The sequence below is a fragment of the Pan troglodytes genome, chromosome 10, assembly GCF_028858775.2.
Source record: "Pan troglodytes isolate AG18354 chromosome 10, NHGRI_mPanTro3-v2.0_pri, whole genome shotgun sequence".
NCBI classification, from domain to species: domain Eukaryota; kingdom Metazoa; phylum Chordata; class Mammalia; order Primates; family Hominidae; genus Pan; species Pan troglodytes.
Genome location: NC_072408.2, coordinates 63,260,331 through 63,275,502, shown reverse-complemented (window position 1 = coordinate 63,275,502; position 15,172 = coordinate 63,260,331). Strand labels below are relative to the sequence as shown.

Genomic DNA, 15,172 nt, shown 5'->3' with positions numbered 1-15,172 from the left:
TGAAAATCTATTCTCGGTCTATATCTGAAATGTTTATCTCCTTTGGTGCTAGATCCAGAGTACAATTTTTGAAAACTTTAAATCAAGGGTGGAACAATAAATTCACTTGCTCTTAAGACTTTAGGGGTTGTTTTAGCTGCCAAGAGAGCATTGCCTGTGTGCTGCAAAAAATACGAGAGCCACAGAATGGCCAAATTATTGCTTTTACTCAGGCAGAGTGAAGAAAATGGCCCTGTGACAGACATTTCCAGTTTCCTGTACATAGAAATGGGGAAACAGTTGTGAAAAAAAAAAAAAAAGCCAGCTGGGGTTCTTGACACACAGTTCATGCTAATTTTAAATTGTACTAATACTTGACTATATAGTGAGGGATCCTTTGCAGGATGATGATCTGTTGAAGACTCAGCAGGCCACTGTGGGGAGAGGGAGAGAGGCTGTCAGAACCTTCCCCTCCAGAGGCCTTTTAATGGATACTGAATTCAGAATTGACCTCACAGAATCTGATCATTACTGATGCAAGAGCAAAGTCAACATCATCTGCAAAGATAATTTCTCATCTATTCATGAGTACCTGTGCTTATCACCACATCTGGAAATCTGACTACTCAAATAAGAATTTCTGTCGAGAGACTGAACAAGCCAGGCACCAGGAATATTTTACTCTGTATGTACAGATGGACATCGATACTGGAATATTTCTGTCTCACTGATGCTTAGGGACCATCTTTTGATTTTGATCCGTGTCAAGATTCTAAGGCAGTTTAACTAAGACATGGGTTTTCAGTGTTTTTTTGTTTTTGTTTTTGTTTTAATTTCTGTTTCTGTGAGTGTAATTTAGGGAGGAGTACCAGCTTGTTTTTTATAAGTTGTTTCTTACAATGATTAACGCATATCTTTTCTGCCTTAAGGTTTATAACAATGTGAAACTAAGTTTCACAGGTTAATTCCAGCCTAATCTTTTCACAGATGATAGCGTAGCCCAGAAGCAATATGCTGTGACATTTTATTTTATTTTATTTTATTTTTGAGACAGAGTCTTGCTCTGTTGCCCAGGCTGGAGTGCAGTGGCATGATCTCGGCTCACTGCAACCTCCATCTCCCAGATTCAAGTGATTCTCCTGCCTCAGCCACCCAAGTAGCTGGGATTACAGGCATGCACAAGCACACCCAGCTAATCTTTGTATTTTAACAGAGACGGGGTTTTGCCATGTTGGCCAGACTGTTTTCGAACGCCTGACCTCAAGTGATCCACCACCTCACCCTCCCAAAGTGCTGGGATTACAGGCGTGAACCACCGTGTCCAGCCTACTATGACATTTTAAATTTCAAAATGTAACAAAATCACAAGTTATGCCAGAAAACCACCGTACTTCTCATTGAATATAGTATCTCCTTGGTGTTCATGTCCTTATGTTCTTATATAACTCTGTGTGCCAGTGTTTCACCAAATCTATCAACTCTTTTAAGGCAGAGACTACATTTATTTATTTTTTAACTTTTTATTTGAAATAACAAAACTTTCTAATAACTTTAGACTTAGAAAAAAGTTGCCCCAAAATACTACACTGATTTTCATGTACCCTTGATACAGCTTCCCCAGATGTTACCATCTTACATAATCATAGTACAGTGAAGGAAACAGAAATTGACATTGATACAATAGCATCACTAACTAACCTAAATAACTTATTTCAGTTTGCCGATTATCCTACTAGTGTCCTTTTTAAAGTCCAGGATCCAATCCAGAATCCCATACAACACTTAATTGTCACGTCTTGTTAGTCTCATCTAGTCCGGAGGAGTCTTTCTATAATTTTCGCGACTTAATACTTTTGAAGAGTCCCGACCAGTGATTTTGTACAATGTCCCCAGTTTGGGTTTGTCTGATGTTTTCTTAGGATAAGAATTAGCTTATGCATTTTTGACAACAATACCATTGAAGTGATGTTGTGCCCTTCCCAATGTTTTTTGTTGTTGTTGTTGTTGTTTTTGTTTTGGAGAAGGGGTCTCCATCTGTTGCCCTGCCTGGAGTGCAGTGGCACAATCTCAGCTCACTGCAACCTCCGTCTCTCGGGTTCAAGTGATTCTCCTGCCTCAGCCTCCTGTGTAGCTGGGACCACAGGCACACACCACCACGCCTGGCTAATTTTTGTATTTTTAGTAGAGACAGGGTTTTGCCATGTTGGCCAGGCTGGTCTTGAACTCCTGACCTCAGATGATCTGTCTCCCACCTCTGTCTCCCAAAAAGCTGGGATTACAGATGTGAGCCACCGCACCCGGCCCCCAGTGTATTATATGAGAGGGTACATGATGTCAGTATGTCTCATTGCTGTTGATCTAAGTTTTGGTCACTTAGATAATGTGGTGTCTACCAGGTTTCTCCACTGCAAAGTTACTGTTCTTCCCATTAGAATTAATAAGTACTTTGGGGGGAGATGCTTTAAGACTCTGCAAACATCCTGTTTCTCATCATACTTTTGCCCATTAATTTTAGATACTATTGATGATTCTTACCTGTAACAGTTATTAGTGTTTGCTAAATGCTGATATATTTTATTTCCATCATTCCTTCTATATTATTATAATTCTACTGTAAGGAAGAGCTGTTCTTTCTTCTGCTATTTATTGATTTATTATGTTAATGTGGATATATAATTAGTTACCACAATTTTTTTCTCAAAATATCTCAGATTTGGCCATTGGAAGCCCCTTCAGACAGGCTCCTGTCTCCTTTTGACATATCCTCATCATCTTTTAAATGCATGTTGTAACTCTGGCATCACAAGATGTGTCTGGCTTATTTTGCTCCAGCCCTAGAATCAGTAACTTCTCCAAAGACCCTAGTTCTTTTTACTGTAGACTGGTATTTAGAAACAAAATCTGGGTGCTGGATATGCTCATTGCTACTGGTATATCATTGCTTCTAGGCCCTCTCAGCTTACAGTGCTAGGAAATAATGTGTCTGTATATCCAGACACATGTTTCTCTCTCCCTCTCTCTCCATATCTATATGCCTATGACTATCTACCTATTAAAAACAATAAGTTTATCTACTTATTAATACTTCCACTTACAATTCAATACCACTAGTTTCCTTTTAGATATCTCTTTCCTTACTCGTGGCTTTTTCTCCAACAGTTAGAAACCTGGCATTCATTATCTACAATATATTTACTTATTTGCTCAACCCTAGTATATATGTAAAGAAGTTTCAGAACTGCGATTTCCATAATCTCTATGAGAAACAAGTTTACCAACAAGACTATATAGCATCCAGGTGCAGTCCTTTTTGTCTTTAGTCTTAAGGTATATAATAAAAGTACTGGTTTCCAAAATTAGGTTAGATATTTTCTTTCTTACCTCTTTCATGGTGGCTGTTGTTTTTTACTTGTAATACAGCTAGGTTCTTTTGTTACTGTTTGTGTTCCATTTTGGGTTCCCCCAACACCGAGAGGTTGGTTTTAATTATTCTTTATTAGGGGGATGTGAAACATGATTATAGTTCTCAGAGTCAGAACTCTGTGAAAAGGGGCCGGGCGTGGTGGCTCATGCCTGTAATCCCAGCACTCTGGGGGGCCAAGGTGGTTGAATCACTTGAGGTCAGGAGTTTGAGACCAGCCTGGCCAACAAGGTGAAACCCCTTCTCTACTAAAAGGACAAAAATTAGCTGGGCATGGTGATGGGCGTCTGTAATCCCAGCTACATGGGAGGCTGAAGTAGGAGAATTGCTTGAACCCAGGAGGCAGAGGTTGCAGTGAGCCGAGATCATACCACTGCATTCTATCCTGGGTGGCAAGCTAGACTCCATCTCAAAAAGAAAAAAGAACCATGTGAAAAGGCATTTCAGAAAAGTGTCATTCCACCTCATCCCTTCTGTCACGTTTCAGTCTCCCATTCTTCCCATCTACCCCGTAAGTGACCAGTTTAGTTTCTACTTTTTTCTTCTGTATTTCTTTTTGCACAAATAAACAGACACATATATGTTTTCTTATACAGAGATGATATTCAGTATCTTTTTTTGTGTGGTACTGGGCAATTTAAATGCTGTTTGGTAATTTTAACTCTTAAGGATACTGTTTATAATTGATCTGTCCTTAATGCCAATGTATTAGAAAGCACACTAAATGATTGTTTTCTTTTTTGTAAAATATTTGTGAGATTTTTTAAAAAATGAAGGTGACATGAATTTTGATGGGCTTATTAACACTGAACTATTTCTTGATAAGAGTTGTCTAAAAAAATGAGAACATATGCCAGGCGCGGTGGCTTATGCCTGTAATCCCAGAACTTTGGGAGGCTGAGACGGGCGGATCACAAGGTCAGGGGATCGAAACCATCCTGGCTAACAAGGTGAAACCCCGTCTCTACTAAAAATACAAAAAAAAAATTAGCCGGGCGTGTTGGTGGGCACCTGTAGTCCCAGCTACTCGGGAGGCTGAGGCAGGAGAATGGCGTGAACCCGGGAGGCGGAGCTTGCAGTGATCCGAGATTGCACCACTGCCCTCCAGCCTGGGCGACAGAGCGAGACTCCGTCTCAAAAAAAAAAAAAAAAAAAAAAAAAGAACGTAAAGCAAGTAACAATGTTTTTCAAGTTTTCTTTAATGCATTACATCTTTTTTTCACAAGATATTTTAAAATTTTATTTTTCCTTATTAAGCGAATTGAATTATTTCAAGCATCAGTGAGAGCTGCTAGACTGTTATATTTCGGGGGTCTTGCAGAGTAGCTTTTCTTACACATATAAGCAGAAGAAAACATTTTCCCAAGTCTTAAAAGAGGGTTATGATGCATTTCATTGTGTACTCTTTTTCTTCCCATATACTCTGCAGGCATTTGGGCAGTCCTTCTCCATCCACCGGAAGGTTGCTGAAGATGGAGAGACTCGGGAGGAAACGCTTCTGCAGGAGTCAGCATCGAAGGAGGCTTACTATCTGGGGAAGATCTTGGAGATGCAGAACGAGCTGAAACAGAGCCGGGCTGTGGTCACTAATGTACAGGCAGAAAATGAGAGGCTCACCGCAGTCGTGCAGGATCTGAAGGAGGTAAATAAACAAATTCCCTATGAGAGATTTGTGTGAGAGAGAAATAAGAAAGTTCTCTCCATAGCAGAGAGGAATAACACTTTTGTTTTAATCAGAGGAGCTGTATTAAGCACGAAACTAATAATACTGAGCTAGCAACTTTTCTTTTTTAGTGAAATGATAGCTAGCTTGTTCTGAGATGAGCTTTTCTCTCTTTTATTGTTTCTTGAAAATTAAGTTTTGTATGTATTGCGGACTTTGGAATTGGCCTTATTATTTCTGCAAAGGTATTTTAAAAATACAGTGACCTTAGCACTTCCTCCCTGCATTAGCTGGTTTAATACAATGTGGAGAAGAACGGTTGGCTGTAATGCTCTGTATCTGCCTGATTTCCAGCTGACAGTGGTGTTGGCTCAGGACACTGCTCATAGGGAATGACAGCCTAGGCGAGTGTCCTGAGAAGTCTTTGAGTCTGGTGATGCGGATCCCCAAAGGATTTTTCTGGTTATAGACAAGGCAGCAAATTATGGCTGGTATGAATTAGGTCAGGGAGTCTCTCTTGCTCTGTGAGTGTTGAGCATCCACCAAACTCAGTATTCCTTGTTAGCTTTTCCAAGGCAGCATCACCTGCCATATCATTTTCAAACTGGCAGAGTCATCCTTTAGTGGAGGGGTGATGTTGGAAACAGAGATAGCCAAAAGTAGCTTCATCCATCAAACCCCTGTAAGAACATTTTTGGAAGCTATATGCAATCATTCACTCCGTATTTTGATATGAAAGCTATAGAAGAGACGCAGACGTCCTCTAACTCCTACACCAATGCAGTGATCATTGACAGGTCCACAACCAAATGGGCTCACTAGTTGAGCATTTTAGTGATAGAAATATGTAGGATGAAAATATTCTTCAATATTGTAAAATATAAGACAAGCAATCCACATTTGAAATAAGTGACATATTACAAATAGGGCTTCACTATTATAAGATGTAAGTTGTCCAGAATTTATTGGAATTTTCTAGATAATTTACGTTTACACATGTCCATATTACAATGAACTAAATGAATACTGACAGCAAGGTCACTTATGAGATAAGGTTTACTTATCTCGTTATCTTTGGATATGCCCAAATATAGCAATATGACTTGTGAAGACAGAGAAAGGATCTAATGAAGTGGAAGTTAGTGTTGAGTACTAAGAAGAAGATGAGACAGTTTTCAGGATACCAGGACCTCCTCATTTCCCTCCAACGTGAACAACTGTTAAAAACACAGCTACTCTCTGGTTCCTTCTTTCTGAGACAGGGTGTCACTCTGTTGCCCAATCTGGAGTGCAGTGGCACAATCCAGCATCCACTGCAGAAGTGGACAGAGGGTCATGTGGAGCCAAAGCCCACCATTCTGGATTAAGCAAGTCACCAAACATTTGCAGGGAGCAACCTCAGCAGCCATGAGCAGCAGGGTCATGTGCAAGTTGGCAGAGAGGATGTGGCATGGGCAACGTGAGGACCGTGTGCACACGCATGCAGGTGGTTTATGGAGAAGAATGTGACCAATGAGTCGAGTATTCTTGATGGCCAGTTGGATGGATCCTCTGAAAGCTGCAATCCCCATTGTGTGTAGCAGCTGCAGCTGAGCCAAGAACAGCCAAGGTAGAGGATGGGGCAGGGAATCCACAGATGCTTTTCTGTGTGAGTCAACGTGGTGATGATTAATGGAGCATCCTCACTTACACAGCCACGCTTGAAGGCAGTTCCAATGAGTAGATTTGTGATGCATGGCAGAAGTTAATTAATTAAGCATGAAGTTACAAGTTAGGAATGAATGGAGGCAGCAAAAGAAAAAAAAATTTGAGGGGCCTTTCATTCAGATCAGTTCTCAAACTTGAAGGAGCATCTGAATCACCTGGAGAACTCATCAGACCATAAACACGGGGCCCCCTCCCAGAGATTCTGATTCAGTAGATCGAGGTAGGACCCAATAATTTGCATTTCTAACAAGTTCCCAGGTGATGTGGGGGCTGCTGCTCTGGAAACCACATATTAAGAACCACTAATTTGATTTTTTGGCCTGCCCAAAGCTGAGGAAGGCTCACAATTGGGACATTGCTATAAGCACCGTGATCTCCTGAATAAATCAATTGGTTGTGATTCTTCAATTTTTATGCATTTTACATAGTAGATTTGCAGTAAGAGAATAACTTGTTGTATCCACATTTAGGTATTTTTTATCTAAAACAGCTTGAGGCACTTTAGCCTATGAATGTGTTTATTCAGATTTGTCAGGTAACTAAAAGAAAAAAAAAGATCTTGTGTTTCTTTGTCTTCTATGTGTGCCAATAATGTATTTGTTAATGTTCTTTCTGATGGGTGAGAGCTGGTGATATTACTATAACCCTGAGTTTTTGTTTTTGTTTTTAATCCAGCAGATACATTTTATTTTGCTGTACCTAAGAGAATTATTATTAACATTTAGAGCTAACATAAAAGGAGAATAGGAATAAATTCTATTTTTTGGTGTATTGATACACACTTTTAATGGTTGGTATTAAGTTGAAATCTCAGATTTGATTTCCTTTTAGGCTCAGTTTTATTTTTTGTACTATAAGCATTAACTGATGTACAGTGATTGGAAGAGAGATCATGTAACTTAGAACAGTTATGACGTGATGGACCATGAGAAATATACAAGGATAACCAACCCAAAATATAGTAAATGATCAGTTTGACAGATGCTGTGTCTCTAAGAACTTAATTAATGGGATAATTTTTCTTTACTGAAAGGACTCATTTCTTGTTTTAGTAGGATTGTTGGTCCTGGCAAAGGTGTGTGTGTGCGCATATATGTTGGGTGCCTCGTGAAAGATTTACCCATGTGTGTGTGATTACAATGTCAAATTCTCTTCCATAAATAGTAGTTACAGGATAGTATGGTGGAAAATGGAAAAATTGCTGAATTAGGTATTAGAAAATCAATATTCTAGTCAGCTCTGCTGAAAGTTTTAGTATTAAATTCATGATATTTGTAAAATTTATGTTAAGATTATATTGATATAGAGTACATACATAAACATAAGCAATTATCATTAATAATGTTCTGCATACTCCAAAAATATCATTGACGATATGACTCATTATGTAGATCTATATTCTTAGGGTAAAGAAACATGAGATAAATATCTCTTTGAATTTATCACCTCAAAAATTCTTTCTATTGTGATATGAATCAGGCAGTAGAATTACACATTTTTATTTCTGCCTTGACTGTTAAGAAGCTCTGTGGCTATGCTTAAGTATAAAAAAACTAACCTAGATTTTTTTCATCTAATTCTCACTTTTAAACGTTTTGATTAGCCTTATTGTATATATGTTTTTAATGGTAAACTGCTTTAAATAATTTTATATACTATACTACAAGGCTACAGTAACCAAAACAGCATGGTACTGGTACCAAAACAGAGATATAGATCAATGGAACAGAACAGAGCCCTTAGAAATAATGCCACATATCTACAACTATCTGATCTTTGACAAACCTGAGAAAAACGAGCAATGGGGAAAGGATTCCCTATTTAATAAATGGTGCTGGGAAAACTGGCTAGCCATATGTAGAAAGCTGAAACTGGATCCCTTCCTTACACCCTATACAAAAACTAATTCAAGATGGATTAAAGACTTAAACGTTAGACCTAAAACCATAAAAACCCTAGAAGAAAACCTAGCCATTACCATTCAGGACATAGGCATGGGCAAGGACTTCATGTCTAAAACACCAAAAGCAATGGCAACAAAAGCCAAAATTGACAAATGGGATCTAATTAAACTAAAGAGCTTCTGCACAGCAAAAGAAACTACCATCAGAGTGAACAGGCAACCTACAAAATGGGAGAAAATTTTCACAACCTACTCATCTGACAAAGGGCTAATATCCAGAATCTGCAATGAACTCAAACAAATTTACAAGAAAAAACCAACAACCCCATCAAAAAGTGGGCGAAGGACATGAACAGACACTTCTCAAAAGAAGACATTTATGCAGCCAAAAAACACATGAAAAAATGCTCACCATCACTGGCCATCAGAGAAATGCAAATCAAAACCACAATGAGATACCATCTCACACCAATTAGAATGGCAGTCATTAAAAAGTCAGGAAACAACAGGTGCTGGAGAGGATGTGGAGAAATAGGAACACTTTTACACTGTTGGTGGGACTGTAAACTAGTTCAACCCTTGTGGAAGTCAGTGTGGCGATTCCTCAGGGATCTAGAACTAGAAATACCATTTGACCCAGCCATCCCATTACTGGGTATATACCCAAAGGACTATAAATCAGGCTGCACATGCACACGTATGTTTATTGCAGCACTATTCACAATAGCAAAGACTTGGAACCAACCCAAATGTCCAACAATGATAGACTGGATTAAGAAAATGTGGCACATATACACCATGGAATACTATGCAGCCATAAAAAATGATGAGTTCATGTCCTTTGTAGGGACATGGATGAAATTGGAAATCATCATTCTCCGTAAACTATTGCAAGAACAAAAAACCAAACACTGCATATTCTCACTCATAGGTGGGAATTGAACAATGAGAACACATGGACACAGGAAGGGGAACATCACACTCTGGGGACTGTTGTGGGGTGGGGGGAGGGGGAGGGATATCTTTAGGAGATACACCTAATGCTAAATGACGAGTTAATGGGTGCAGCACACCAGCATGGCACATGTATACATATGTAACTAACCTGCACATTGTGCACATGTACCCTAAAACTTAAAGTATAATAATAATAAAATTAAAAATTAAAAAAATTTTTAAAAAGTGTAAAATGCTTCCAACAGTGCCTGACATGTGGCAAAACAAATTAATAAACGTTATCTGTATCATAAATAAATAAATAAATAAATAAATAAAAATAAATAAATAAAAATAATTTTATAGGCCGGGCATGGTGGCTCATGCCTGTAATCCCAGCCCTTTGGGAGGCCGAGGCGGCTGGATCACAAGGTCGTGAGTTCAAGATCAGCCTGGCCAAGATGGTGAAACCCCGTCTCTACTAAAAATACAAAAAATTTAGCTGGGTGTGGTGGTGGGCGCCTGTCCCTAGCTGCTTGGGAGTTTGAGGCAGAGAATTGCTTGAACCCGGGAGGCAGAGGTTGCAGTGAGCCAAGATTGCACCACTGTACTCCAGCCTGGCGACAGAGCGAGACTCTGTCTCAAAAAATAATAATGATAATAATAATAATTTTATAAAATACAGGGAGTATAAAGAAAAACTGATCACCCAAATTGGAGAACCAAATTAATAGTTAATCTTAACCTAATTAGGAGTTAATCCTACAGGGCCAATAATAGGCAGAGTGAAGAAATCTCTGAGTTCTCTTGACCCAGCATTATTTTTGGTAAGAGCATAAAGAAAGCAGATTGCTATAGGATTTAAATACATATTTAGTAAACAAGTTTGAATTTCATTTTTTCTATCTTCAACCTGTAGGTATAATATACTAGAAGATAGCCTAAAATTTGGGTAATATTTACTTTTATACTTATTTATACTAAACTAAACTAAAATCCACATTAATGAAATCATAAAATAGGATAATGAAACTTCATACTACTTAATTCTCCCAATTACTATCTAATGTCTCAAATATAAGATATGTTAGAATTAACTGCAATATTTACAAAGTATACAAAGCAATTATGCAGCATTCCTAACCAGAATTGGTATATATGGGATAAAAAGATGTCACATAAGATAGGCCCCTTCAGGTGGAATGCAGAAGATTGGAGTTATCAAATGAATTATCGACCTTAGTAGAGATTAAGCCTATAATTTAAAGTGAAAATAACATTTATTGAGTGCCAGACACTGTTCTAAATACCTTACGTGCCTTAACTGCTGAATCTTTCTAACAACCCTACTGAGGCAGTTCCTATTATATTATACCCCTATTTTACTGATGGGGCACATGGATCAAAGAGAGGTCAGATCATTTGTCCAGAGCACATGGGTACCAAGTGACAGGCCATGATCTGAACTCAGGAACACTGGCTCTGATGTGCCATTCTTTGCCATGTCACCGTAGCTGCCAAGAGCATAGGTTTCCCTCTTCCGAACCCTGCCTCAAGCAATGAAATTTCTAGAAAAGTATATGAAGTTTTAATACGATAGCTGCTATGGTCTGAATGTGCCCCTTTTAAATTCATGCACCGAAACTTAATCATCAATGTGATAATATTAAGAGGTCGGGCCCTTAGGAGGTGAATGAGATTAGCGAGTTTATATGAGGGCTGGAGGGAGCTAGCTAGGCCTTTTGGCCCTTTTGTCCTTTCCAGCGTATGAGGACAAGGCATTCATCCTCTCCGGAGGACACAGCAACAAGGTGCCATCTTGGACGCAGAGAGCAGCTCTCACCAGACACTGAACCTGCCAGCACCTTAATCTTAGATCTTCAGCCTCCAGAACTGTGATCAATAAATTTGTGTGTTTTTAAAAATTCTTCTGCAAGGTTTCTTCTATAAGGTTATTTTGTCTATGTTGAAAATCTATGTTTTAGTTTAGTTTACCTTTATCAATGATCTTAGCTAGATCTGCTGGATCACTTGCTGCATCAGTTAAAGACATCAGCACTTGCTACTTCACCTTGCACTTTATGTTATGGAGATGGCTTCTTTCCTTCGACCTCATAAACTAACCTCTGCTGGTTTCAAACTTTTCTTTTGCAGCATTCTCACCTCTCTCAGCCTTTATAGAATTGAAGAGAGGCATCCGGGTGTGGTAGCTCACGCCTGTAATTCCAGCACTTTGGGAGGCCAAGGCAAGTGGACCATCTGAGGTCAAGAGTTCGAGACCAGGCTGGCCAACATGGTGAAACCCCGTCTCTACTAAAAATACAAAAATTAGCTGGGCATGGTGGCGAATGCCCGTAGTCCAGCTACTCGGGAGGCTGAGGCGGAGAATCGCTTGAACGTGAGAGGCAGGGGTTGCAGTGAGCCGAGATCGCGCCACTGCACTGGAGCCTGAGTAACAGAAAGAGACTTTGTCTCAAAAAAAAAAAAAAAAAAAAAAAAAAAAAAAAAAAAAAAAGAATTAAAGAGAGCCCTTGCTCTGGATTAGGCTTTGGCTGGTTTGATCTTCTTTTTTTTTTTTTTTTTTTTTGAGACGGAGTCTCGCTCTGTCGCCCAGGCTGGAGTGCAGTGGCGCAATCTCGGCTCACTGCAAGCTCCACCTCCCGGGTTCACGCCATTCTCCTGCCTCAGCCTCCCGAGTAGCTGGGACTACAGGCGCCCGCCACCACGCCCGGCTAATTTTTTGTGTTTTTAGTAGAGACGGGGTTTCACCGTGTTAGCCAGGATGGTCTCGATCTCCTGACCTCGTGATCCGCCCGCCTCGGCCTCCCAAAGTGCTGGGATTACAGGCGTGAGCCACCGCGCCCGGCCTGGTTTGATCTTCTATCCAGACCTTTCTTCATGTCAGAAATGAGGCTGTTTCGCTTTCTTATCATTCATGTGTCAATGGAGTAGCACTTTTAATTTTCTTCAAGAACTTTTCCTTTGCATTCACAATTTGGCTAACTTAGCTAACTTAACTTGGCTAATTTGGCATATGCTTAATCATTTCTTCCTTTCCTTGAAAGTACGATTCTTTCATTTGGACACTTTGAGGCCACTGTGGGGTTACTAATTGGCCTAATTTCAATATTGTCTTATGTCAGGGAATAGGAAGGCCCAAGGAGAAAGAGATGGGGAATGGCTGGTCAGTGGAGTAGTCAGAACACACATGTTTATGGGTTAAGTTTGCTGTCTTATATGGATGTGGTTCATGTCAATATAACAGATAAAATAATAATGAAAAAGCTTGAAATATTGCAAGAATTACCAAAATGTGACACAGACACACAAAGTGAGCACATTTAATGTATCCAGTAAAAACCAAAGTGTTCCTTACAGTCTCTGATGTTTCCTTCTGAGTAATTGGTCATTGGGAGCTGTGGTTACACATAGCTGAGTGAAGCTGACACTTCTGTGAAGGCATGGCTTGGCTCTAGCTGGGAAGTTTTCTGTTTCCTGGCCTGTTCCTGTCTCTCTTCTCCTCTCCATACTTGTTGGGAATGGACCTCATACCTCTCTGGAATGATGCAGTGCACCAAACAGTGAAGAACTGTTGTTGTTTTTAACTGATTTACATAACTGATAATAATACCATAGCTAACATTTATTGAGCTCACCATATGCCAGGTATGAAGCTTAGCATTTTACTACGTTCATTATTGCATTTAATTCTCTCAACAAACTTGCAGCGCATATGCGATTCCACAGGAGAGAGCTCTATTTCTTTTGGTTGAAAAGTTCTTTCTAATACTTGCTGAGCTACAGTAAACAAATATGTCTATTAATGCCATTGGGAATTTGAAAGCAAAGTCTTAACAAAATATAGACAATTCATTTTTGAATAATTGTGATTTGATTATGCTTTTGGGGAATATCAGATTAACAAAGTGGGTTTGTTTGTAAGGATTAGTTTGCAATTCAGGCTCATAGAATTTTTGTGTGTGTGTATACAGTTGTATCAATTTTATTTTATTTTATTGAGATGGAGTCTTGCTCTGTCACCCAGGCTGGAGTGCAGTGTTGCAATCTCGGCTCACTGCAACATCCACCTCCCAGATTCAAGCGATTCTCCTGCCTCAGCCTCCTGAGTAGCTGGGATTACAGGTGTGCACCACTACACTTGGCTAAATTTTGTATTTTTAATAGAGACGGGGTTTCACTATGTTGGCCAGGCTGATCTCGAACTCCTGACCTCAAGTGATCCACTCACTAAAGTGTTGGGGTTACAAGTGTGAGTCACTGCGCCTGGCCAGTTCCATGAATTTTAACTTGTAAATAGATTCATATAGCCACAGCCACTATCAGGAGGTAGACCAGTTTCACCACTTCAGAAATCTCCCTTGGTCAGTGCTACTCTTTGTAGTCAGAGCCACCCCCACCTCAGCCTCTGATAACCAATGATCTATTCTCTATTACTATAGTTTTGTTTTATTTTTTTCTTTTCAGGAATGTCATATAAGTGGAATAAAACAGTATGTAACCTTTTGAGATTGGGTCCTTTCAGCATGATGCCCTTGAGATTCATATAAGTTGTTACATGTGTCAATAGTTTGTTCCTTTTTATTGCTGAGTATTATTCCACTGTATAGATACATTGTGGTTGCATTAATCAGTTCACCTACTGAAGAACATGAGTTATTTTCAGATTTTGGTGATTATAACTAGAGCTTCTATAAGCATTCATGTACACTTACGTTTTCGTGAAGTTTTCATTTTTCTAGAGTAAATACTTAAGAGAGTGGGAATACTAGGTCATATGGTAAGTGTATGGTTAAGTTTTCCAGAGCAGCTGTACCATTTTGCTTTCCCACTAGCAATGCGTAAAAGTTCCTGTTGCCCCTATTCTTTCCAGCCCTTGGTATTTGACAGTTCTTTTTTTTTGTTTTTGTTTTTTTAGACGGAGTTTTGCTCTTGTCCAGGCTGGAGTTCAATGGCATGATCTCAGCTCACTGCAACCTCCACCTTCCGGGTTCAAGTGATTTTCCTGCCTTAGCCTCCCGAGTAGCTGGGATTACAGGCACCTACAACCACACCCGGCTAATTTTTTGTATTTTTAGTAGAGACGAGGTTTCGCCATGTTGACCAGGCTGGTCTCAAACTCCTGGCCTCAGGTGATCCACCCACCTCAGCCTCCCAAAATGCTGAGATTTCAGGCGTGAGCCACCATGCCCGGCCTTGACAGTATTTTTAAAATTTTAGCGACTCTAATAGGTGTGTAGTGATATCTCATTATGGTTTTAATTTGCATTTCACTATTGACTAAGAATATTGAACATCTTTTCATGTGCTTGTTTGCCTTCCATATATTCTCTTTGGCATAGTGTCTTTTCAAGACTTTTGCCCATTTTTAATTGGGTGTTTCTTTTCCTAGGTAAGTTTTTTTGTTTTGTTTTGTTTGTTTGCTTTGAGACGGAGTCTCGCTCTGTCACCCATGCTGGAATGTAGTGGCATGATCTCGGCTCACTGCAGCCTCCACCTCCTGGGTTCAAGCGATTCTCCTGCCTCAGCCTCCTGAGTAGCTGGG

The 15,172-nt window shown here is 39.6% G+C and overlaps 1 protein-coding gene across 16 annotated transcripts in view; it reads left to right on the top strand.

The window, feature by feature from the left end:
* The window catches only part of BICD1 (BICD cargo adaptor 1), a 276,282-nt gene that overhangs the window by 105,167 nt on the left and 155,943 nt on the right, over window positions 1-15,172 (top strand). For 14 of the 16 annotated variants that reach the window (XR_010148053.1, XM_009425626.5, XM_003313809.7 and 11 more), the window contains exon 2: window positions 4,830-5,042. Coding sequence is in view for 15 of the 16 variants with exons in the window: in XM_009425626.5 (XP_009423901.1) it covers window positions 4,830-5,042 (213 nt within the window). In the remaining variant the exon portion in view is untranslated. Of the gene's footprint in view, window positions 1-4,829; window positions 5,043-6,325; window positions 11,603-15,172 lie in introns of those variants that run through there. The other 2 variants (XM_063785791.1, XM_054664369.2) reach the window with 2 other exon arrangements.